This window comes from Equus caballus, chromosome 15 (genome assembly GCF_041296265.1).
Source record: "Equus caballus isolate H_3958 breed thoroughbred chromosome 15, TB-T2T, whole genome shotgun sequence".
NCBI classification, from domain to species: domain Eukaryota; kingdom Metazoa; phylum Chordata; class Mammalia; order Perissodactyla; family Equidae; genus Equus; species Equus caballus.
This window is the reverse complement of record NC_091698.1, coordinates 68,574,177-68,597,722: the sequence shown is the minus strand read 5'-3', so window position 1 is coordinate 68,597,722 and position 23,546 is coordinate 68,574,177. Positions and strand designations below refer to the sequence as shown.

The 23,546-nt window shown below is 44.6% G+C and overlaps 1 protein-coding gene and 1 long non-coding RNA gene across 5 annotated transcripts in view; one reads left to right on the top strand and one right to left on the bottom strand.

Moving 5' to 3' along the window:
- The window catches only part of PRKCE (protein kinase C epsilon), a 496,664-nt gene that overhangs the window by 287,173 nt on the left and 185,945 nt on the right, over positions 1-23,546 (top strand). For all 4 annotated transcript variants that reach the window (XR_011426089.1, XR_011426090.1, XM_001499053.5 and 1 more), the window contains exons 3-5: positions 18,100-18,259; positions 20,357-20,391; positions 21,731-21,816. Coding sequence is in view for 2 of the 4 variants with exons in the window: in XM_001499053.5 (XP_001499103.1) it covers positions 18,100-18,259; positions 20,357-20,391; positions 21,731-21,816 (281 nt within the window). In the remaining 2 variants the exon portion in view is untranslated. The remainder of the gene's footprint in view (positions 1-18,099; positions 18,260-20,356; positions 20,392-21,730; positions 21,817-23,546) is intronic.
- On the bottom strand, positions 10,074-14,215 carry LOC138917698 (uncharacterized). The gene is made up of 2 exons (XR_011426093.1): positions 14,078-14,215; positions 10,074-10,286 (listed from the first exon to the last, which is right to left on the bottom strand). It is a non-coding gene; the product is annotated as an uncharacterized lncRNA (long non-coding RNA).

Here is a 23,546-nt window from a genome sequence, read left to right as displayed (position 1 = left end):
GGATTAAAAGACTGATTAAATTGGCCTATCTAATTTAGACATGCATGAAAATAGGAAACATCCTTAGAGGGTGCATATTAACTCAAGATGCTTGGCCACAGACTTCTAGAAGAGAAAAGAAATGAATAGACTTTGTTTGATTATTGTTAAAAAAGAAAAAAAAAGGAAATAATCCAACCCTCGTCTCAGTGAGCTATCCTGAAAGGAATCTAATACATGGAAACAATTACATTTCAAGAAATGCATGTACTTACTGTGCTGTTGTGGGTCCTTTAGGATTCTTAAATTGTTTGGAACCTGGATAGGTTTTATTTTGTGAAAAGACTTATTTTTTCTCCCCAAAGCCCGAGTACGTAGTTGTATATCCTAGTTGTAGGTCATTCTAGTTCTGCTATGTGGGACGCCGCCACAGCATGGCTTGATGAACGGTGTGCAGGTCCGTGCCCAGGATCTCAACCAGTGAATCCCGGGTCACTGAGGTGGAAAGTGGGAACTTAACCACTCTGCCATGGGGCCAGCCCCCCCCATGAAAAGATGTTTTAATCACATTATATGTAAGGAACAAATTCACAAAGATTTTGAGCCATAAATAGATGAATTGCAACGTGTTTAATATGACTTTGCTTCTCTTCCCTACTACTGTCGATACCTCAGTATTTCATTCGATTAATGATGGTTAGAACCAGGCAGTGGGGGTGTTGGGAGTAAGGTTGGGAAGGATGCAAAAGAAATCTTAAGGGCTTCTTCTTTTCCTAAAGCAATCAGCAGGGTAGCTGAGGAAACAATATGAACACCACATCAAGCATTCAGAAAGTGTGTATTAAATATTTAATGAATGAATATCAAATTGGATAGTTAAGACTCCAAGTCCTCTGACAGTTCAAAGAAGAGGAGATCCCTGTGGTCAGCTCTGGTCAGGAAAGGTTTCATGTAAGAGATAGAACTGAAAGGATGGGAAGGATTTAGATTAGGAGAGGGGAGAAATGACCGTGTCCTGGGAAGGAGGACTGATGTAATGAGAAGCTTGAAGGGAGGAACAGACATGACCTCTGAGAGGGGCAGTCAGGGATCAACTGATGTGGGCGGTGAGAGCATGAGAGGAGGAATGGAAAGCCTTTGGATTACTGATAGAGCCAGACCTCGGAGGGGACTAGGGTACACCAGATGCCCCAGCTCTCTCTGGGCTCATGTTTACAGTCTCTGCTATTCACTTGAGTTCTCGGTCATAGGCTGTTTAAATGCTTTCGGTAGATGTTCATTCTAAGCTGTCCTCAGGGTATCTTTAGTAGCTCCTGACACAGGGCTGAGGATAGAGTAGGTCGTCCCTAACTACTTTTTTAAAAAATCAAGGTATCATTTATATGCAGTAAAATTCACCTGTTTCAGCATACAGTTCTGCGAGTTTTGACAAATACATGTAGTCATGCAACCACTACCACAATCAAAATGTAGGATAATTCCATCACCCCCAAAATTCTCCCATTGTCTTTCCCTTTCATAGTCCAACTCTTTGCCTACCACAGCCCCTGGCAACCACTGATCCCTTTTCAGTGCCTGTAGTTTTGCCTTTTCCAGAATGTCATTTGGATGGAAACACACAGTGCGTGATGCATTTGAGATTCCTCCAGGATGTTGCTTGTATCAGTAATTCATTCCTTCTTGTTGCCGAGTAGAATTCCACTGTGTGGGTGTTCACCAATTTGTTTGTTTATCCTTACCCCAGTTAAGGGACATTTGAGTTTCCAGTTTTTGATGATTACAAATAAACCGGCTGTAGATATTTTCATGTAGGTTTTTGTGTGACTATAACTTTTCCTTTCATCTGAGTAAATACCTAGGAATGGGGTTGCTGGAATGTGTGTGGCCAGTGTGTGATTTTGTAAGCAACTGCAAACTGTTTTCTAAAGTGGCAAAACCATTATTTTTTTCCCAGCAGCAATGTATGAAAATTCCCATTACTTTGCATCCTCACCAGCACTTGATATTCGTAGTAGTATTTTAATGTTAGTCATTTTTTTCATTTAATGTTAGTTATTCTAACAAGTATATAGTGGTTTCACTGTGGTTTTAACTTTCATTTTCCTAAAACTAACATTCAGCATCTTTTCATCTGCTTAATTAACATCCATGTATCATTTTTTTGGTGAGATGTCATCCAAATCTTTAGCCCATTTTTTAAACTGTGTTATTTCCTTATTATTGAGTTTTGAGAGCTCTTTGTATATTCTAGACATAAGTGCTTTACCAGATACATAATTTGCAAATATTTTTTCCCATTTGGGCATTTGCCTTTTCATTCTCTTAACAATGTCTTTTGAACAGAAGTAATTGATTTTGATGAAGTTCAATTTATCAATCTTTTATTTGATGCATTGTACTTTTGGTGTCGTATCTAATAAATCTTTGCCTAAACTCCAAGATCACAAAGATTTTCTCCTATGTTTTCCTCCAGATGTTTTATAGTTTTAGGTTTTATGTTTTCGTATATCATCTATTTTGAGTTTATTTTTGTACAAGTTGCAAAGTACGGATCTATGCTTATTTTTTGCATATGGATATCCAGTTATTCAGCACTATTTGTTGAAAAGACTATAATTTCCCCATTGGATTGCCTTTCCACCTTTCTTGAAAATCAATTGGACATACGTGTGCAGATTAATCTCTGGGCTCTATTCTGTTCCCTTGATCTGTTTGTCTATGTATTTTTTGTTGTAACGGTGGGAGTGATGGTCTTTCCAGCTTCCTACATCCTAAGCAGGGCCCTAATTACTTTTATTTATTTATTTTTTTATTGAGTTATTGATAGGTTACAATCTTGTGAAATTTCAGTTGTACATTAATGTTTGTCAGTCATGTTGTAGGTGCACCACTTCACCCTTTGTGCCCACCCCCCACCCCACCTTTCCCCTGGTATCCACTAAACTGTTCTTAGTCCATAATTTTAAATTCCTCATATGAGTGGAGTCATACACAGATTATCCTTCTCTCGCTGGCTTATTTCACTTAACATAATTCTCTCAAGGTCCATCCATGTTATTGCAAATGGAATGATTTTGTTCTGTTTTGCAGCTGAGTAGAATTCCATTGTATATATGTACCACATCTTCTTTATCCATTCTGTCTGTTGCTGGACACTTAGGTTGCTTCCACGTCTTGGCTATTGTAAACAGTGCTGCAATAAACATTGGGGTGCATAGGACTTTTGGGATTGCTGACTTCAAGCTCTTTGGATAAATACCCAGTAGTGGGATGGCTGGATCGTATGGTAGTTCTATTTTTAATTTTTTGAGGAATCTCCATACTGTTTTCCATAGTGGCTGCGCCAGTTTGCATTCCCATGAGCAGTGTATGAGGGTTCCTTTTTCTCCGCAACCTTTCCAACATTTGTTGCTATTAGTTTTAGATATTTTTGTCATTCTAACGGGTGTAAGGTGATATCTTAGTGTAGTTTTGATTTGCATTTCCCTGATGATCAGTGATGATGAGCATCTTTTCATGTGCCTATTGGCCATCAGTATATCTTCTTTGGAGAAATGTCTGTTCATGTCTCCAGCCCATTTTTTGATTGGGTTGTTTGATGTTTTGTTGTTGAGTTGCGAGAGTTCTTTATATATTATGGATATTAAGAAGCAGGGCCCTAATTACTTTTAGATGATTCAGATAAGGTGGCTAATGTGGTCTAGGCAGTTCTCAAAATGTGGTCCCAGACCAGCAGCATTAGCATCACTTGTGAACTTGTTAGAAATGAAATTCCCAGCCCCTCCCCAGACCTGCTGGATTAGAAACTCTGGAGATGGGATCCAGCAGTGTGTATCCATGTGCTCCATGCTATTCTGATACATGGTGAAGTTTGAGAATCACTGTTATTTTAAGGAGGTGAAGACCTCAGAATTTAGGTTGTTTATGAGAAACTAGTGACGGAATTATGTTAGTGGACTTAGTCCAGGGTTTTTCTGTCTTCTAATTCAGGTTTGACAGGAGACTGTCAAATCAGGACATGGCCTGAAAGAGAGAAGAACCTTTTTTTCCCTTCCTTTTGGCCTTTAGAACGTTTTTTCTGAACTCCGTTAGCCATCACACTCCAACAGGAAATGAGAGCACACCTTAAGGAGTGAGAAGCCGTTTCTGCTATCTACAAAGATTTTCAAGCGGAACATTAACTTCAGGTAGAGCCAAGTCAGGGGTCTAATGGGTGTACATTTCAGGTTGATTGGCTGAGAATCAACTGGAAGTTCTTCTGGTTAATGACTTGTCAAGTTTCAGGTCACCCAGAAATCAATTGGAGTTCTCTTGAACTGCAAATAAGGGGGAAGAATATTGCAGGAGCTTATAAAAAGTCCCAGGCTTCCCCAGTGAAGGAGGAAAATCGTTGCCCTGTTCTTCTCATGTTGGGCAACAGATGCAGTAAGAGCTCTCCTGTCAATAGATCATTTGGACCGGGCTGCTTGGCCGGAGCAGCTCCAGAACAAAGGAAGGGTGCCTTCAACTCGGCAAACTTTTTTCTCAGGAAGATCGTTTGAAAGAGCAAAAGATGGAATGTCATATCTTCATTTCACTTCTCCTAACTTAAATACACATGCACGCGCACGCATGTGCGTGCACACATACACACACAATATTTTAACCTCTCACATCTAATTTTCTAGTAATAGATTTGATCTAGGCCTTTGTTAACTGCTCTCTTTGGAGAGAAGGAAAATAAAGTTTATTTTAAAAAACAGAAGCATTAACTTCCATCTTTGTAGCCTCAGAACTGAGGAGGGGGCGGACCTGGGGAAGAGAGTGGACTTTTCCTTCAAGGGCAGGTGTTCCTACCGGACATAAGATGGCTTGGGCCAGGGTTAGGGAACACTTTCAGCCTGGAACTTTCTTTGTTGCTTGGCTCAAGCAGATATAAACTTTTTGTTCCAGGAGGTTGTTGGTTATCTGATGGTTATATTTACTCCTGCATCACAGCTCACGTCTCCTCTTGCCTTTCAAAATGCTGTATGAGACCAGTGGGATCAGTCCAAATGGGCTGAAAGTAGGGGCTCTAGTTTTCTTCCTGTCCCTCCCTCATGCTCCCTGGTGTGTGTCTTGGGGTGTGAGAGTGAGTTCTCTCTGTGAGTTTTCATTGTCTGTTACTTTGCCAGCAGTCTGGTTTCCAAAACAAGTTTCAGAACTTATCATCAAACCCCATATTCACTTAAAAGAAATTGTCCTCTCCCCTTCCAATCTGCTAAAAATTTTTCACATCGTTTTTTCATTTACAGAATTTAAGAGGGAAAGTTCATTTAAAAAAAAAAAAAACCTCTAGGGACCAGCCTGGTGGCGTAGTCCTTAAGTTTACATGCTCTGCTTTACTGGCCCGGGGTTTGGGGGTTCAGATCCTAGGTGCAGGCCTAGCACCACTCGTCAAGCCACACTGTGGCCGCATCCCGTATAAAAAATAGAGGAAGATGGGCATAGATGTTAGCTCAGTGACAATCGTCCTCAAGCAAAAAGAGGAAGATTGGCAACAGATGTTAGCTCAGGGCCAATCTTCCTCACACACACACACACACACACACACAAACTATAAACCGTGTGTTAGAGAAATATGACCAGCATGCTTGAATTTTCTTGAGTGTTTTTTCCAGTTTCTATATGAGATGAAAAGGAGGAGAAATGTCCATTTCATGTTCTTTAAAATGTGTTACCACACATGTATATAGTGTACAGTGGAGATAATAATTCCAAACTTGTAGGATCCTTTTGAGAAGTAGAGAAAATATGTTCTCATCAAAACAGTAAATGGTACCCCTTGTTTCTATTATTAGATTTTTTAAAATAGATTTTGTTTTCTGCTTTAGGTGTGTCGAGCACCCATCAACCTTTGACTGTAAACTTTCCAAAATTCATCTCTCCCCATCATTCTCCTTGCAGCTCCCACAATCCTTTCGGCCTCACAATTTTCCTACCTCCCCAGCACAACCTCTCCAAAAAGGATCTGAAGTTCATCCGTACTCAACTCCTAATGGCCCTCCCAGAGGACCTGTGGTTTAACAGGGTTTAAAGCCTCAAGCTTAAGGGATAAAGTTAACACAGTGGAGCTGAAAGCAACAGGGACCATTTTGGCTTTTAGGACACGAGTATCTCTGAATTCCCAGCTCTCAGGAGCCAGGTCAGCCTAACTCACTTTTCTGTAGGCCCTGGGATCCAAAGAGTAGTGATTCTAGTATAATCTGTCGTATCAGCACTGATTCTTCCTCTGTCTGTCTCCATAAATGCATAACAGAGTAAGGCACAGCACCCAGCATCTAGGAGGCACTCAGTAAATACTGGTTAGGTGAATCAACAATTCCCACAGTTAAAAAACTTTTCTTTCACTGTTTACTCTAAGTCTCTTCTGTTTGGGTTATCTATTACCTCTTGAATTCAATGTCTATAGCTGTGTAACAAATTACCCCAAATTTAGCAGCTTAAGACAATGATAAATATGTATTATCTCATACAGTTTCTATGGATCAGGAGTTCAGGAATTCAGGAGCAGCTTTAGCTGGATGGTTATGGCCATCATCTCTGAGGTTGCAGTCAAGATGTTGGCCAGGGCTACGGTCAACCGAAGACTCCACTGGGGCTGAAGGATTGATTCCAACAGAGCTGACACACATGGCTCCAGAGTCAGTGTTGGCTGTTGGCAGGAGGCCTCAAATGGTTTCCCGTCAAATGGACCTCTCCATAGGGCTACTTGAACGTCCTCATGACGTGGCCCCAGGCTGTGCCTGGAGTGATTGACGCAAGAGAGAGCAAGGTGGAAGTTGCAACGTCTTTCATGACCTAGCCTCAGAAGTCACACTTTGTCATTTCTGCAAAGCCTTTTTGGTTACACAAGTCAGCAGGTCATCTCTATTCATTGCAGGAGGGACCTACACAAACGTGTGAATACCAGGAGGCAGAGATTTCTGGGTGTCATCTTGGAGATGGGCTACCATAACTGTCATCCAACCCTTTCTTGTTTCTCCAAGAAACTGAAACTTCTTTTTACCTCTTTGCTCTAGATGGATTTCAATTATCTTCTCTTAGGTATCTCATGACCTATCAGGGATAGCCAGACTTGCTAGCACTTCAGAGTTATGGCAGAGATGTGCTTTGGCCAGGGGCAGGGCTAATCCATCACTAGGGATTCTTAAGACTCTTGACCATATGGTAGATCTTAACCTCAGCTTCCCCTTTGCACTTAGTCCCAGTTACTGCGTAAGCCAAAACCTACTGAAAGGGCAGGCAGATGACTGCCTGTGTGCAGGGTCCAGATTTCTGGGTTAGGAAAGTGCTGCCTTCTATACGTAAAGACACAACTCTTGGGCTGCCCTGAGGTAGTGAGGTATAGGATGGGAGCTGTGTTTTTAGGAGAGAGGTTGGACAATGTTGAGCCATAACTACTTCTTCTCCAGGGCCGTGGTGACCAGGAATATACACCTGCAAGAAGTTTGCGGAGATTTAAGGCAGGGCCTGTGGCCAGTAACATTTTCCCTCTGGACAAAGATAACTTACTTATTTGGGGAATTTGATTTCCACTTGTACTTCATTAACACTAAGACCTAAGCTCACTGGATCTCCCTTAAGCATCTGTGGCCTCAGAATACTTTCTTAGGTTCATTCAACTGGGGACAAAAAGGGTTTTCCCTCCTCTTTTTCTCTTGGCAGTTTGTATGGGAGTTTGTTGATATTCTGCCCAAAATTTAGCGGATGTCTCTGCTGGTGTGCAGAGCTATTAGAAACACACTTTTCTCCACACATAGTGACTGTTCTTTCCCCAACATTCTCATCTCGCTATTGCAGACAGCTCATGGGGAGATAGGAGTTTCCAAGGGCCTAAGAAGCAACAACTGGGAATTCATTAGGTTTCCTGGACTGCAATGTCCTGGCTGGGGAGGGGTACCAACACCAGGGGGCAGGGTTGACACGCTCTGTGTGTGTGTGTGTGTGTGTGTGTGTGTGTGTGTATCTGAAGTCAGAACCTGTAAGCCTTGAAGGAGCATGGGTTGGATGATGGATGCTTTCAGGTGTTGAAAGCATTATTGCTTTTGACCTTCTCATCTCTCTCTCCACGTGCAGAGTTTTGGTCACAGTCTCCGTGGAACATAACATTTGCAAGAAAAAGTTTAATTGAAGCAGGTTTTTCAAGTCAAGGGAGAAGATGTAAGTTCCACAAGAGCTATAGCCATCATTCCTGTAGATGGCTAGAAATACTTGGGGGCTGTTCACCTATGTTAAGCTTCCTAAGAAAGGTCCATCCCCTCAACACCCTGCCCTGGAAACCAGCCAGGGCTGGGTTACTAGGAGGGAGGGTGGAAGGAAGGTGAGCTCACTTCTTGGTCAGTATGGACCAAAGGACCAGAGACAGTAGATTGTGCTACTTAGAACAAATCCATCTGCTTTCTGGGAAGGTGTGGGGTTCATTTCACCAATTACCAGCCTGGACTTTGTGACTTAATAATCATCTTTACTTCTTTTTATCTTCTTTCTCTATCTCCTTTGTCTTACCCATTCTTTCATTGCCTTTTATTTTCTTCTCTTCATCTTTTGACTACCTGCAACTCTCCTTCTTTCCCAGGTAGTCTAATAAGAAATGCCCACCTGGTCAGCTTCTTGGGAACCCTGCCCAGGACTCCAGATCTTTCTGGGGGAGGCCATGGGTTTTTCGTTTGTTTGTTTTTGAGGAAGATTAGCTATGAGCTATCATCTGCTGCCAATCCTCCTCTTTTTGCTGAGGAAGACTGGCCCTGAGCTAACATCCGTGCCCATCTTCCTCTACTTTCTATGTGGGATGCCTACCACAGCATGGCTTGCCAAGCGGTGCATGTCTGCGCCCGGGATCCAAACTGGTGAACCCCAGGCCACCGAAGTGGAACATGTGCACTTAACTGCTGCGCCACTGGGCCAGCCCTGAGGCCATGGGTTTTCTTTTTAATTTTAACTTTAAAATAATAGCAAGAGTTCAAAACTGCCTTAACAAAGAAGTTGGGGGAAACAAAAAATTATTGTGGTATTTTTGGAAATTGTGCAGGCAGTTAATTTTGAGAGGCTGTATGGAGCCCAGGAGAGGTAGCTAGGGGCCACTTGGGCATCAGCAGGTATGATTTTTAGCTCAGTCTGCTTGAACCTTCTAGAGCTCTGCTGCTGACTGGATGATGTCGTGTTGATGTCAACAGCACTGAACAGGTGTGGGGTTTTTAATAAATAACCTCAGAGCCTTTTGGCTGGGGTGCCTGTGGCATGAAAAGGCTGGTTATGTATGTGAAGAGAGGATGTCAACCTTCCCTGGTCCTTGGCACTCCCCCTCTCCACGACCACCAGCTAGCACCTGGGAACGGACAAGTGCCCTGCCGAGACTTCTGCCACTGTTCTCCCACAGGCATGTTTTCACAAGATGAACACTGGACAGAACCCGACCTTATGGACATGAGTTCCATAGGGCTCAGGTGCCCAAGAATTTAGCAACAGCTAGGTTTCCGGTGATAGGAATCACGGGACTATCACTGGCACCAGCCGGGACTCTGGCCCCACCCTTGGCTGATGCCCCACTTGGCTGATTTCCCTGGCTAGGAATGCTCTTTGCGCTTTTAGCAGGTCTGCCTGGAGGGTTTTTGCTCTGTGGTTTCCTCCTGGCAAATAGGGACTTTTCTTGGGTACTAGAGGCGTGCAGTAAAAGTTCCAGTGTAACTGCAATATGTAATTTTGGATGGATGGAGGAAGAAGGGAGGGAGGAATGAATGAATGAGTACAGAAGGGCAGGAGGCAACAGACTTTCTGCTTGAGTGAAATTCCTGTTCTCGAGTGGCTCTCGGTGCGCCCATGAGCTTTGCGTCAGAACCTAGGTGGTGGGATGGGGGGTTGCCCTTCCCCTTTCTCCCTGAGACTCTCTCCCTCACTGATCACCCACTATCCGGCCATCACCATGTTTTACCTCAGTTGACATTAGTGCTGCTTCCCCTACCCTATTTGTGTCCAATTTTTTCAGTTTTTTTTTTCCTACAAAGCACAAACTCACTTAAGTTTTGTTTTACTAAGTGGACAGAGCATAAGTTCTGCCGTGAACACAGAGCAGACCATTCAGAAGAAGAAGACGGTTTATATTCAGTTCGAGATGCTAATCTTGAAATGCCACCAGTGCTCTTCTGATTAGATGACGCACAAAATAAAACCTGTAGACCATTCCAGGCTCCCCTCTCAGACGCTTCTGCCACTTGTTGTGTGGCTCTCTGGGAAGATACAGATAGCACGGCATAATCTCTCTCAGGGAATTCATTGCTGTTTCCTCTTTCCTGTTTTGAACAGAAATTTTCTTCAATGTATTGTGTGAGTACAACATGTAGGCCATATTCTTTGGCATCACATAAATATTTACTTAATAGTTAAAACTCACTGTCATGAAGCATTTATTTAACTTGAAAATATTATATCATTTTCCTCATGGAAAATACAGTTAAAAGACACTGCTCCTTTGAGTTTTCGTACCTAGTTTTGTTTTTGTTTTCCTTCCATTGATATTGTACTTTTCACAATAAGCCCATAATGTCCAATCAGAGAATTATTGAAAGGGAAAGTTAAGTGAATTCCTCAGAGAGTGAGTGGGAAGGTTCCATCTGGCTGCTGTTAGGAGCACCCGCGTCAGAACCGCTGTTGTCTGGACTATCACAGTGATTCCTTGTTTCCCTAGTGGAAACCTGTCAATTAGGGAGCAAATTCAGAATTTCTGAGAGCAACAATTGAGAGAGTGGCCATGGTACATCCTTTGTGGCCAAGAGTCTGTGTCCAGAACAGTGCTGGGCATCCAGCATCCACGTAATAAGCATTTTTAGGATAAACGATTTATTTTATACCCTTCAGAAATTCTCAGTGTGTATTTTTGCTTATGTTGTTTGAGTATATTTCTTTTCTCTTCCTCATTTTATACAAATACACACTATAAACATGTTTCTTAGTTTTCTTTTTCTATTTATTGTTTCTTGGTGGATTAGCATATCTGCTTTTTTTGAACTGTTGCATTAAGTTCCTTCTGTGGGTGTACCATGAATTAATCAGTCCTCTTTAGCTTTCTTTTCTAAGTCTCTAGATGAGAGCAGGGGCGGATGTGTGGAGAGGTGGGTGGGCAACAGCCACAAGGAGACTTCCGTACACACACAGTTGGCTACACGTGGGATCCCCAGGCTGTTCCACCATCCTTGGGAGGTGTAGATGGATGGGCCAGGGTGGGAATTCCTGAACTGACATTTACTGGTACCTGCATGACCTTCAACAAATTAGTTATTTAACTTCCTGGAGCCTTGGTTTCTTTGTCTGAAAGTCAGGAATAATATCACCTGATGGTATTAGAGGATGTATGTAAGTTGCCTACATATCTCATGTATATGTATTAATTCTTGTGAATATGCAGTAGTACCTCATGCATATGTAATAATCCTCATGGATATGGAACAGTATTTTACGTATATGGATAGTACCTCATGTATATGGAACAGTACCTTATGTATATGTTATGGTACCTCATATATATGGGATACTTAGAATAGTGCTCAGCACATGGCAGAGGCCCCATAAATGGTAGCAGGTATTTCTTGGCTTCTGAATATCCCATGTTTGACAGTTATTTAGACAATAATACAGAATGGTTGCTTTGTTTACTTTGTGTTGTGAAATTACCTGCCTTGAGGACTGGGTTCATTCTTTGCTTGGGTTCCGACAACAGCCTTGTGAAGAGGCCCCCAGGCTTTTCTCAAGCGAGTCACATTTCTTTCTGCTTTTGTCCTAGAGCTGAGTCAGCGCTCCTTGTCCAGCCCAATCTTCCTGACAGTTTTCCAAGTCTGAAGATGGAGTCTCCTTCTCTAAAGCCCCTGATGGATGGGGTGGGGGAGATAATGCTGACTCTCGGTTTTACTCTCAGTGGTGGGTGTGGAACATCTGGAGGCAGCTGGACCCCAACAGCATGGGGGCAACAAGGGAGTTTCAGCGTGGGTTGTGCAGGGTGGGGGATGAGGTTGTTCCACTCCCCCTCAGTGAGGAGGGGTTGTGTTGGCACCAGGGAGAGAGAGAAAGAAGCACCAGCTTGGGGTTTAGGCTAAGCCATTGCATTATGTCCTCTTGATAAGAAAACAGAGGCCCAAAGAGATTAAATGACTTGTTCTAGGACATAAAGCAAATCTGGGGCAAAGGCAAAATTTGTCCAGTTTCCTAACACTTAGTTCAGCCATTCTGACAGAAAGGAAAGGTCAAAAGAGAAAAGTCAGAAAAAATAAAGAAGACCCCACAGCATTCTTGCTTGTGGGAAAGACCCCTGTGTGCCCTGAACATCAAGGGTAGGTGATCATCCTGCAGTGGGGAATGACAAATGGTGCCCAGAGATCATGTGTATTAGTCACTCTGGTCCAGCTCCCAGGTCAAGGGTCTTGGGCAAGGTTGGTCCTTGGGGTTGGCTGTCCTTGCTACACATACCCTGAAGCAAGTGCTGGAGTCCAGGAGTTATAAGTCTGGGCCTATTAGAAACGCCCTGCTGGATATTCTTAAGCTGAAAGCCATCCCAAGGGCACTGAGGGTAAGGGTGTCCATGACCTCATGAAGGGCACAGTGTTCACTCCTGTCAGCTCAGCTCCCTCTTTGTGCAGGAGGAGATGAGGCGGGATGAGGGAGGTGATGGTGGAGCAGTGATACCTTCAATGTTCAGACTGGCCAGAAAGGGTGGCATAAGGTTTGGCGCCAGGGGCTGCCTCTCCCTGTGTCTCTGAGTGTCCTCTGATCTAGTCTGAGAAGTCTCAGCCCAGGGAAAATGGCCAGATGAGGTCAGATCAACAGATTAACAACTGCAAAGGGTGGGCTCCTTTTTGCTGTTCCTGCCACCTGCCTGCAACCTGTCACAGATTGTTGTGAGCATCGAGGCTGTGAGACAGTCATGGTCTAAAAGCTTCTAGGAGTCTGAAGTTTATAGATTAATCAAATCAAGCAGAAAACATTCCTAGGAGGTTGTTGGAGGTTGGCAGTACTGAGGATCTCGGAGCTGCTTCCGAGGACATCTCTGCTTTACTTTACGCTTTTGTGACTTCCTGTCATTTTATCCAACCAGCCAAGATCTTAATTTCCGCAGAAAGTTTCACAGAAGTTATTGAGCTTTGTGTTGGCCTCTCCCTGACTCGGAGTCACCCCTTCTGCTGTGTGGTAGATGCAGCCATAAAGCGAGGGGTCTGGAAAGGGCAGGATTTTGCCTTGGTTTTGCCTCAGAAGCTGCAGCAAAGAAGAGCCACACCAGCTGGATGTGGCCGAGTGCATCTAGTGACAGCAGTGAGCGTCCTTCAGAGACACTCAGAGGTGTAGGGAGCAGGTCAGGTCACTCAACTCAGTTCATAACCACAGGCAGCTGGGGAGCTGATAAAGTTTGTCCTGTCTCGCCCGGTCTCCCTGCCATCTGGTGCCCTCTCCTCCTTGTTCATGCCGAGTAGCCCCCACTCCCGCAGCCTGAGGGACCCTTCCACTACCTAATGCTTTAGGCAGCGAGCGCTGCTTTTAAAAGTCATATAATAATTCTTTTATGTTACCTTCAACCTGCAGATGTGTTTCACACAGGGTTGTACATTTTTTCACAATATTAGATCACATTTCCTCACCATTTAAAAATTGCTATATACTTAATATAATTCATTAGACAATTCTCCTAATGTTAGACAATCAAGTTATTTCTATTTGTTGGCCAATATAGATATGCAATGGGGAACATCTGTAAGTCATAAGTATATAGCCTTTAGTTTCTGCTTAATTACTGACTTAAATTCCTAAGGAATTGCCAAATCAAAACATGTGAATCTCTTTGTGGTGTTTGCTATGTATTATAATATTGCTATCTGAAAATGCTATGTTGTGTTATATTGCCTCTTGCAGTGAATGAATAAATCAGTTTCATAGCAGCCTTGCCAATAGTGGATGATACCATTTTAAAACAAATTTGTCTCTTTATTAGGTGTTAGGTGTCAGTGGTATGTCAAGACTGCTCTGCTTTGCATTTAAAAAATGCTTAATAAGAGTGAATATTTTCTATTTCTCCTACAGGTTTCATGTTCATGTCACTTACAAAGTTATCTCTAGGGATCTTGATGGATATATTTGGATGCGTTGATACACGGACCTCTGTGGTATTCTTGCCATTTAATCAGAAACTAATCAGGAGGAAACAAACAAATCCAGATTGTGAAACATTCCGTAAGACAACATCTGGACTTTTTATAAACGTGTCATAAAGAGGAAAAAAGTCAAGAAGACTGTTCTAGACCAGGGATTCTAAAAGAGACATGGCAACCAAATGCAGTGCATGAGCGCTGAATTAAGTTTTAATTTAAAATTAAAATTTTAAAAACAACATCAACTATACATTTTGGGGACAATCAGGGAAATTGGAATATGAAGTATTATATTAGATAATGTTAAATCAATGTTAAATTTCTTGACTGTGATATTGTAGTTATGTAGGAGAATTTCTTTGCTCTTAGGAGATAAAGGCTGAAATATTTAGAGGTGAAAGGTCACTATGTCTGCAACTTTCAAATGGTTCAGCAAAACTATATATGTGTATATCATATATTGTCTATTATACATAATATATGGTTATTAATATAATTATATTGTAATCATAAGGTAATAATTATTTTAATTATATTATGCTAATATAAATATGTTAATATATTGTTCTATACTATATAGTATATATTCTATAAATTATGCATTTAATATATAATATATTAATATATATTAATTTAATACATAATATGTTAATTGATAAAACACATATGCACATTTATAAATATATTCTGTCACATTCACACCACACACTCACTCATACACACACCCACACCCCATGTGTTACCCCTACCACTCGAGCTGCATTTTAATAGAGACCCTTCTCAGCAGCGGGAAGAGCTGATGGATCCTTTTCTACTGGTGACCCCAGAAGGGAGATTCTCTGGGGGCACCCTGTGGCTCCCCTCCTGACATGATCTGGGCTGTTCTTTCTCTGCATGTGGGCGACAGGGACTAAGACGCTCCGGCCTGGCCTGACCCTCGGCTCCCCTGTGCAGAGGAATGTGGAGCGGGGTGTTTTCACAGTAGGGGGGCCCACCCCCTTCTCCTGCCTGTCCTCAGCCTTGCACCTGGGCGTCCCAGGGAGCGTGAAGTTCATCTGTGTTCTTCCATGCCTGTGGTCTTCTGTTTCTCCACTTCTTTGACAGAAAACCTGACTTAGAAGGCGTGTGGATGTGCTTCGGTGCGGGAGTAACAGACCCTCTGGGGAAGTTCACTAGATAGACCCCAACTTCTCAGGAGTCCTCCTTGGCTCTCTGTCTAACCTGCACCCTAGACCCTCCCCGCCCTGCACCCTCATAAACTTTAAGCAGCTTCTCTCCAAGTGTCAGTGTACCCCACCAAGAGGTCTTTAAAAGTAAATGGAGTTAAATTAATTGGTTTCTATATTTACCTGTTCAATCAATGTAAATACAGTTTAGAACATTGATCGTGTTGCTGGTCATTTCTGTAAAAAGTTGAGAAATAAGGCCCTGGAGGGCTCCTAGAACCCCTATTACAGAATTGCTCCCTTGAGAAAACTAGATTGGCCTCACCACCATTTTAACTGAAAATACAATTTTCTAGCATCAAAATGACTAGGAAATTTGAGAGATTTGTAGATCGAGTTGCGTCTTAAATGCATTAGGAAGCTGGCTTACTGTTCAAATATACTTCGCGGCGAGTCCTTCTGTGAAAGGAGTTGAAGGAGACCTTTTACAAAGAGAATTCCCATCCCCTGGCCCAGGCTGCCCAGGACTGGGGGTTTGGGTTTGGATTTTTGTGGATCAGCTTTTTAGCAAGAAATAACAACTGAATAGATTTGTTTTTTAGATTACCACATTTTTTTCCAGCTTATAAAAATAGTATTCTAAATTTAGTGAAAAGTATGAAGCAGATGTGAAAATTACCTATAATTGCACAATTGAGTGATGATGGCCGTATTTCTGCACGCATGTGTGTGTGTGTAACACGTCTCTCTGTTAAAACAGAACCGGGATCTCCCCATGAGAATTTGGTCAGCCGGGCCTCGGTCCTAGATTGTGCAGGGTAGGAGGTGGTGAGCTTCTATACCCAGAAGGCAGTCAGTCTCAGAGACTTTTTGAAGCAATAAGCGCCAGTCAAGCAGACCCGCATCTGGGTGATGAAGGGCCAGGCTGAGGATGCAGCCTGGGAGCCCCGAGCTCTGCGTCCTCTGCCTCTCAGTCAACAGCTCCTCCTGTTTGCTTGGAGGCTCCTTCTCTCTAAAAGCACATGCTGGGCATTTGCTCCCATTCTTGTCTTTCTCCTCCTTCAGTTTTACTTTCTCTCTCTACCCCTACCCTCTCGGGACTAACAAGATGACCTTGGATTAAACTGCCGTTTGGCTCACATATGTGCCCTCCGGGGCAGGGACCCTTATCTTCAAAGAAGTCCAGGAGGAGCAAAGCTTCTTCTCCCAGAGGAACGACACTTATGGTGGGATGTCAGGCACCGGCTGGTGCATCCGGGATTTGGGGACGTGGAGCCTTCCCAGTGCATTTTAAGCTGTGCCCTGCAGGCCACCTTCCCAGGCCTGCAGGAGAGTGCCAGGAGCCTGGCAGGAGACCTATAGCCTGCCTCCTCTACCCTCGGGGAAGCCATAGGCAGCTCAACTCCTCCATAATGAGAGTCACTCAGTGAGAGCTCTGGGACCTGCCATAGGGAGAGTGGGCTGTCCCTCAGGGCAGTGTGTGGACAGTGGGACCTTGGCTTCTTCCCCACTCTCTGGGTTAGAATCTGGGCTCCACCATTTAATAGCTGTGTTAAAACTCTCTATCCCTCAGTTTGCACACCTGCAAAATGGGGCTAATAGCGGTACCCTTCAGGTGGGGTTGTTGTGAAGGTTCATTTTGTCATTATATGTAACGCATTTAGCATAGCACCTGCCACAGGGTAAGCCCGATAAACGTTAGCTGTTCTCATCCCTGTGTTGGTCTCCTTGGGCTGCCATAACAAAGTACCGTAGATCGGGCGGCTTAAATAGCAGAATTTTTCCTCACAGTTCTAGAAGCTGGAAGTCCAAGATGAAGATGCCGGCGTGGTTGGGTTCTGTGAGGACTCTCTTCCTGGCTTTCAGAAGGCCACCTTCTCGCTGTGTCCTCACGTGGCAGAGAAGGAGAACACAATCAGGTCTCTTCCTCTCATAATCCCATCACGAGGGCCCACCCTCATGACCGCATCTAAACTTAATCACCTCCCAAAGGCCCCACCTCCAAATACCACCACACTGGGGGTTAAGGCTTCAACATATGAATTTTGGGGAAACACAAACATTCAGTTCATAACAATCATTATTGTTTTTGTTGTCATCGAGTAGTCCCTTTCTAGAGTGTTCTTAGGCTTAGGGCAGTCTTTGAGGTGGAGGCAAGGAAGAAATGAGGAAGGACTTTTTGTCTCCAAGGGGGTCTTAAAGCCCATGGTGGTGGGTCTTGAGCCTTCTGGAAACTGTCTGCATTTGCAGTGTTATATTTCCCTGTCCTTTTGTCCTTTGGGAAAAGGCTCTTGGTTGTCCTAGTTTAGATAAGAGGGAGAAGGAAGAAAAGTCAGGTTTATTAGGCAGCTGCTTCTCTGTGCCGGGCAGCTGGCTGTGGAGGGAAGTCACACCATTGACTCCTGACAGTGCCCCACGGGGTCGGCACTATTATCCCCAGTTACAGAGGGCCGTGCCCGCACAGGCTCAGGGTGAGAAAATACTGGCCGTCTGAGGTCATGCTGCTCAGAAGTTGCATTAAGTTTAGAACCTTGAGCCTTTTGACCCCACTCCCTTTGCAAAGCGCAGCTGCTGTGGGGAGGAATGGAGCGCCACATGCACAGTCCGGCCCTTGCCACCTCATATGGTGCTCGCTGCTCCAGCTGAGGGAGGCTCCTCAGAGCCCGGAGTCTCTCCACCAGTGAAGGCTGCCCCCCATGCCACCTCCTACCACGAGGCACTGGAGGATGGCATAGCTCTCCCGCCCGCGGTCACTTTCAAGATGCGCTAACCCAGACTGTGTTCTCTCCTCTGCTCTTGTCCTTCCCCAGCCCCTAAAGACAATGAAGAGCGCGTGTTCAGGGAGCGCATGCGGCCCAGGAAGCGGCAGGGGGCCGTCAGGCGCAGGGTCCACCAGGTCAACGGCCACAAGTTCATGGCCACCTACCTTCGGCAGCCCACCTACTGCTCCCACTGCAGAGATTTTATCTGGTAAGGCCCCCTCTCCTGGGACCGTCTAGTGATGCCCTCCCTGTGGCGAGAAGTTGGGATGCATCGAGGGATTAGAAACCTTATGTCAAAAGTGCTGATGTGCTTTATTTCTTCCCTATTTGATTGCAGAAGACTTTTCTGGAAGGCTAAGTGAGTGAGTGGTGCTAGGAGGGTAAATGGAAAGAAGAAATGGTTCCTAGTGACTTTATATTTGAGATCATATCATATATCATTTTTAAGGGGTTAAGATTGTATAACCAATAATGGTATTGTGATTGTGTTTTTTTAAAAAAAGAATCCCTATCTTTTAGAGAGAGAAAATGAATTATTTACAAATAAAATGATGTGATGTCTGGGATTTAGTAAAAACATAAGCTGGAAGGAGGAAAGAGGGGCTAGAGGTAGAGATGCAACAAGACTGGCCGTCTATTGATCATTGTTGGCGCTGGTGATGCGGACATAAGGGTCCATTATATTCATCTCTCTACTCTTGTGTACATTGGAATTTTTCCATGATAAAGTTAAAAAAATACTCGGTTGCCAATGTTTATAATTCAAACAGTTTTTAGTAACTGTTCTAACACTGGTGCTGCGAGGATGCTGGGATTTCAGAGGAGTGAGAGAGCAGTGTTGGCTGGAGTGCTCAGGGAAGGCTTCCCGGAGTAGGTGGCATTTCTCCTTTCATGATGACTAGGATTTTGATAGGCAGAGATAAGCAAGTAGTAGGCCTTTTGGGGAAGTGAAGAAGATAGGAAGCCCTGGGCTTGGGGATTCAAGGAGGACTTTTAATGAATTCCTACCATGTGCCAGGTTCTCTCTTAGGCACTGGAAATATCGAATTAAATCTGCCCAGTGTCCTATGGGCTCTGAATTATGAACCCCATTCCAGTAACGACAGTACTGAGGCTCAGCAACGAAAACGAGACTAGTCTACGGTCCTCTGGCTAGAAAGTATCCAAGGCCTGAGTCGACCCCTGGTGAGCATGACTAGAAGCTCATGCTTTTGCTGACCTCCCACCAGCCTTTCCAGCAACCTCTCTGAGCTCTTTGAAGCTGACGTGGAGTTTGCCAGCACATGTGGATCTGGTGGGGGAGAGAGAGTAAGGCCAAACTGCAGCGTGAACCCAGCTGGGGGATGGGTGAATTGTGCTCTGAGGACCCCCTGGATCCCCAAGCTTTCCAGGAACAGCTTGTCTTATCCTCATGGTGTTCCAGAGCTAGTGACTGAGGTTGACATAGACATCTGAGGTGACACAGCTCAGAGCAAAGTCACCCTGACTGGAGCAGAAGTAACGCCCCACTCCCACCCTCAGGCACGTCTCATTCTCAGGTCTGACTCAACCCTGACCTTCATTTTCTGTGTTTCCGTCATGAATTGCGTGTTTGGGGGGAATAGACCCTGAAAGCTCAGGCTTCCAGATTCAGGTCTCGTCTAAGGTCATGGCGAATACCACTGAGCTCTAGGTTTCTTGAGGTGTAGCCCAGTGTCTTCTGGCTCCTCCCGCGGAGCTCGGAGCTCCCTGATCAGTTGTCCATTGGTGCGCTGACTCAGGGCACAGCCTAGTGTGCTGGATTGTTCTGCATCCGTGCCGACCCTAAACCTACCCCAGGAGACCCTACTCTGGCCAGAGAAGGATCCTCTGACATTGGCCTTCACCCAGATGGTGGACTGAACTCCCAGTCCTGGCCACAGACTGACCCATAACCCTTGACTGTTTCTGGACCACCCGGGGAGCATGCCTGCCTCCTCCAGGATTATCCACAAAGAAGGGCACGTTGGCCTAGCTGAGGCCTGCTGAGAGCAGGCGGCCCTTGTGGCTTTGCAGAACACTACTGGCCCCACTGGAATGGCCTTTTGTATAGGAAACCAGGCCTGAGACTCACCAAACCCTGCACCCATTCCAAGCGCTGGGGCTGCCCTCTGTGTTCTTCTGAACAGGTCATTCTAAGGCATCCTGCAAGTGGGGGTGAAATCACCCTGCTAGGGGGTCTCCAGCCTACTTGGTGCATTGTTGGGGGTGGCCAGAATTGGGTGGCTTTGTATGCTTTTGACCTACTAAAATTTATTTTCTTAAAGGGTTGTGTTCTTCTTTTCAGGGGTGTCATAGGAAAGCAGGGATACCAATGTCAAGGTAAGCCATATTGTATGAACTAACTCCTTGGGGCCCACGGGTGGATGTAGATCCCTAAAGCTTATAGGAGATGTGTGTTGGGTTTGACGACATTTAGAGGCTCCACACAGTTTGCATGCTTATGCTCCCTCTCTGAGAGGCGGGCCCTGCTTTTCTTGGTTCATGTCTGGCCATAACTCCCACATACCTATGTGGGAGCAGATGAATGGGAGTACCTTGTGGGCGCCACCTGTGTCCAGGTGTCCCCGGGGTCTCAGCCCTTGGCATGCCGGCTGGAGCAGGTAGCACTTTCATCTTTCCTGGGAAACAGGGTGCTTCCGTTAGAGGCCCTTTGAAGGTCTCCTGTGTCCTGCGCTGGGTTCTGTGTGTTCTCAGCTCCCTTACCCTCTCGCTCCCTGAAGGAGCTACCGCACCTGCTCATTTTATTCAGAATCACTGAATAGTCCTTGCTGATTCTACTTTTGTCTCTGCTGTGGAATCATTAGCTTGCAAACATTTAACACTCACTTGAAGGTGTTGAAGATTGGTTTGTTTGTTTTTCCAGTTAATTGACTACAAATGCAAGCTTGAGTTGTCCAGAATTGGAGGGTGGATATGTGACGTGGTTGTGTCAAGGTTTCTCTGTGGTTGGAGCTGGGAGACTGTTCTGTCTCCTCACACAGCCACTGGTTAACTTAGGTCTCGCCCATGAGGGACTTGGATCGGCTGTATTGGATATTGCTGTATCCTTGGAGTAGCATGTAAGCAAATAGTTACTTACCTCTTCAGCTACCCACTGCCCACACTATCTCGTGACACTGAAGACAGAGCTACAGGCCACCTCTTATGGAGATATTAAGTTAAACAGAAATTTCATAGTTTGGCGTGGAAGGGCACAACCATATCAAAAAGCTTAAGAACTTCTGTGCCACAGAGCATCCATTTGCCCACTGCGGGCCTCTCTATCACACCAGCCCACCCCGGCGTGATGCTGAGTGGAGCACAAGACAGCTGCGATGCTGTTAGTAGACAGTGCTTCACGGAAGGGAAATTATTCCCTGACGTTGGCATATAGAAGCAAGAACATTGATCGGTATTCCTGGAACTAGAGAACTGCTGACGCCCTTTGAATATAAATGGTCCACTCTTCTCCAGAGCATTTAGGAAACCCTAATGGCTCTGATGGCAGAGTGCTTTGAAGGGACTGCATAAAGGGCTTCAGGTAGGATATGACATTAAGACTCAGTGACAGAAGGGGCATGGCTCCCCTCGTCCCTCCGCCGAGACCTGATTAAATTTTGGGATGGAACCTTTCTTCCCCCGTTTGCTGCTCAGCCTTTCCGTTTTTTGCTCTTTGCAGTTTGCACTTGCGTGGTCCACAAGCGATGCCATGAGCTCATCATTACGAAGTGTGCTGGATTAAAGAAACAGGAAACTCCCGACGAGGTAAATATTTATAACATTGAAATACTGGGCTTTCTTCACTGCCATCCCCACCCTCCACTGCCTCCTCTGTGGACCCCAAGAAAACCCTTGTCTCTCTGAGATCTTGTTGCCTTCTTTGTTGTGTCGATCAAAAATTCAGGGAGTTGTCCGTGGCCTTCCAGCATGAGGCACAATCTACAGAATGAGCGCGGCTCAAAGTCAGTTTTATGTGTGTGGATATTATGCCAAGAGCTGTGTGATCCCCAAGCTAAAGCCCATGAGGAAAATGTGAGTTCTTTTATGTCATTATCTCATCGGAACAGCGAAGTGGCTAACTGATGTGTCAATGGCTCCACGCAGCTTGTAAACAGTGAGAGAGACACAACACACAAGCAGGAACCTTGTCTTTATGAGGTGATGGGAGAGTGGAGTGGAATTAGCAAATCCAAGAAACACTTAGGAGGCTGAAATGACCACAATAATAGTAATAGCTGGCATTCATTGGGAACTTACCATGCCCCAGTTTAAGCACCTTATCATATATTATTGAATCCGCTAACAACCTTAATGAGATCAATGTTGTTACCATGTTCATTTTACAACAGAGAGAGTAGAAGCATAGAGTAGTCAATTTAACTTGCCCCAATCACACAGCTAGTGTGTGGAAGAGCCACGTTCAAACCCAGGCAGTCTGTTCCAGAGTCTGAGCCCACTGCACCACGTTGTCTCTCAATCTTAGAAACTTGTGTCAGATTGACTGTTAGGGAAGTTGCTAGGGATAAGGAAGCAGGAAATTCGATGATGAAGCCAGGTTTCTCCTAACCAAGCGATTGGGAGAAGAGTGGTACCACCAAGAGATGAAACTTTTTGGGGGGAGATGACTGTGTGACTGTAAGTGTAGGTGTTATCTGTGTTTTCAACAGTTGATTTCAAAGGCATGCTTTTAACTCTTGGTGAAATTAATAAATATTGTGTAATCATAGGCCATTAGAATTAGGGGTTAGAGAGAGAGGCCCTAGGTGGGTTTATAATCAGCTGGGTTTATAATCAAATGGATTTATAATTTGGCTTCTAAAAGGAGTGACTTATGGAGACTTTCTACCTATTTCTTAAAAATAATTCAACCAAATGACATCTTGACATGCAGAGCATTTCCCACTTTTCTTTCCCTTTGCTTCCACCCCATCTCTGGAAAGCAGGAAGGGACAAGGCTTAGAGTGAACATTCCGGGTCCCTGAAGGGCAGAGAGCCCAAAGCAACAGTTATTTGCAGGGGATCTACTGTCATGGTTGAAATCGCAAGTCACCATCATCTGGGGCACCTGATACCTGGTCTGGGATCTTAACCCAAAGTATGTTGTTGCCTCATTACTACAAGTAAAGGAAAGAAAGAGATGGCTTGCTTGCTCTCTGTCTTTGTTTCCTCCTATGGACATTCCATTGAGCATGTGTTAAGCACTTCCTGTATGCCAGGAAGCAAAGAGGAATACACGATTCCTGCTCTCAAGGATCTCCTGGGTCTCATCGACTGTGAACCTCTGCAGGTTTCTAAAGCTCTTTCACACCTCCTTGGAGGGAGTCCATGTGAGTCCAGGCCATGCAGATTAGGGGTTTGAGATTTGAAATGCCCAGACCCCGCTTAATCTCTCGTTCTCCTGACTGTCTTTCCTGGCATATTGAGCAGTGAAAAGAAGTTACCAATGAGATGTGTTCCCAAACTTGGCATGCATCCCAAGGGAGATAAATTGCCGG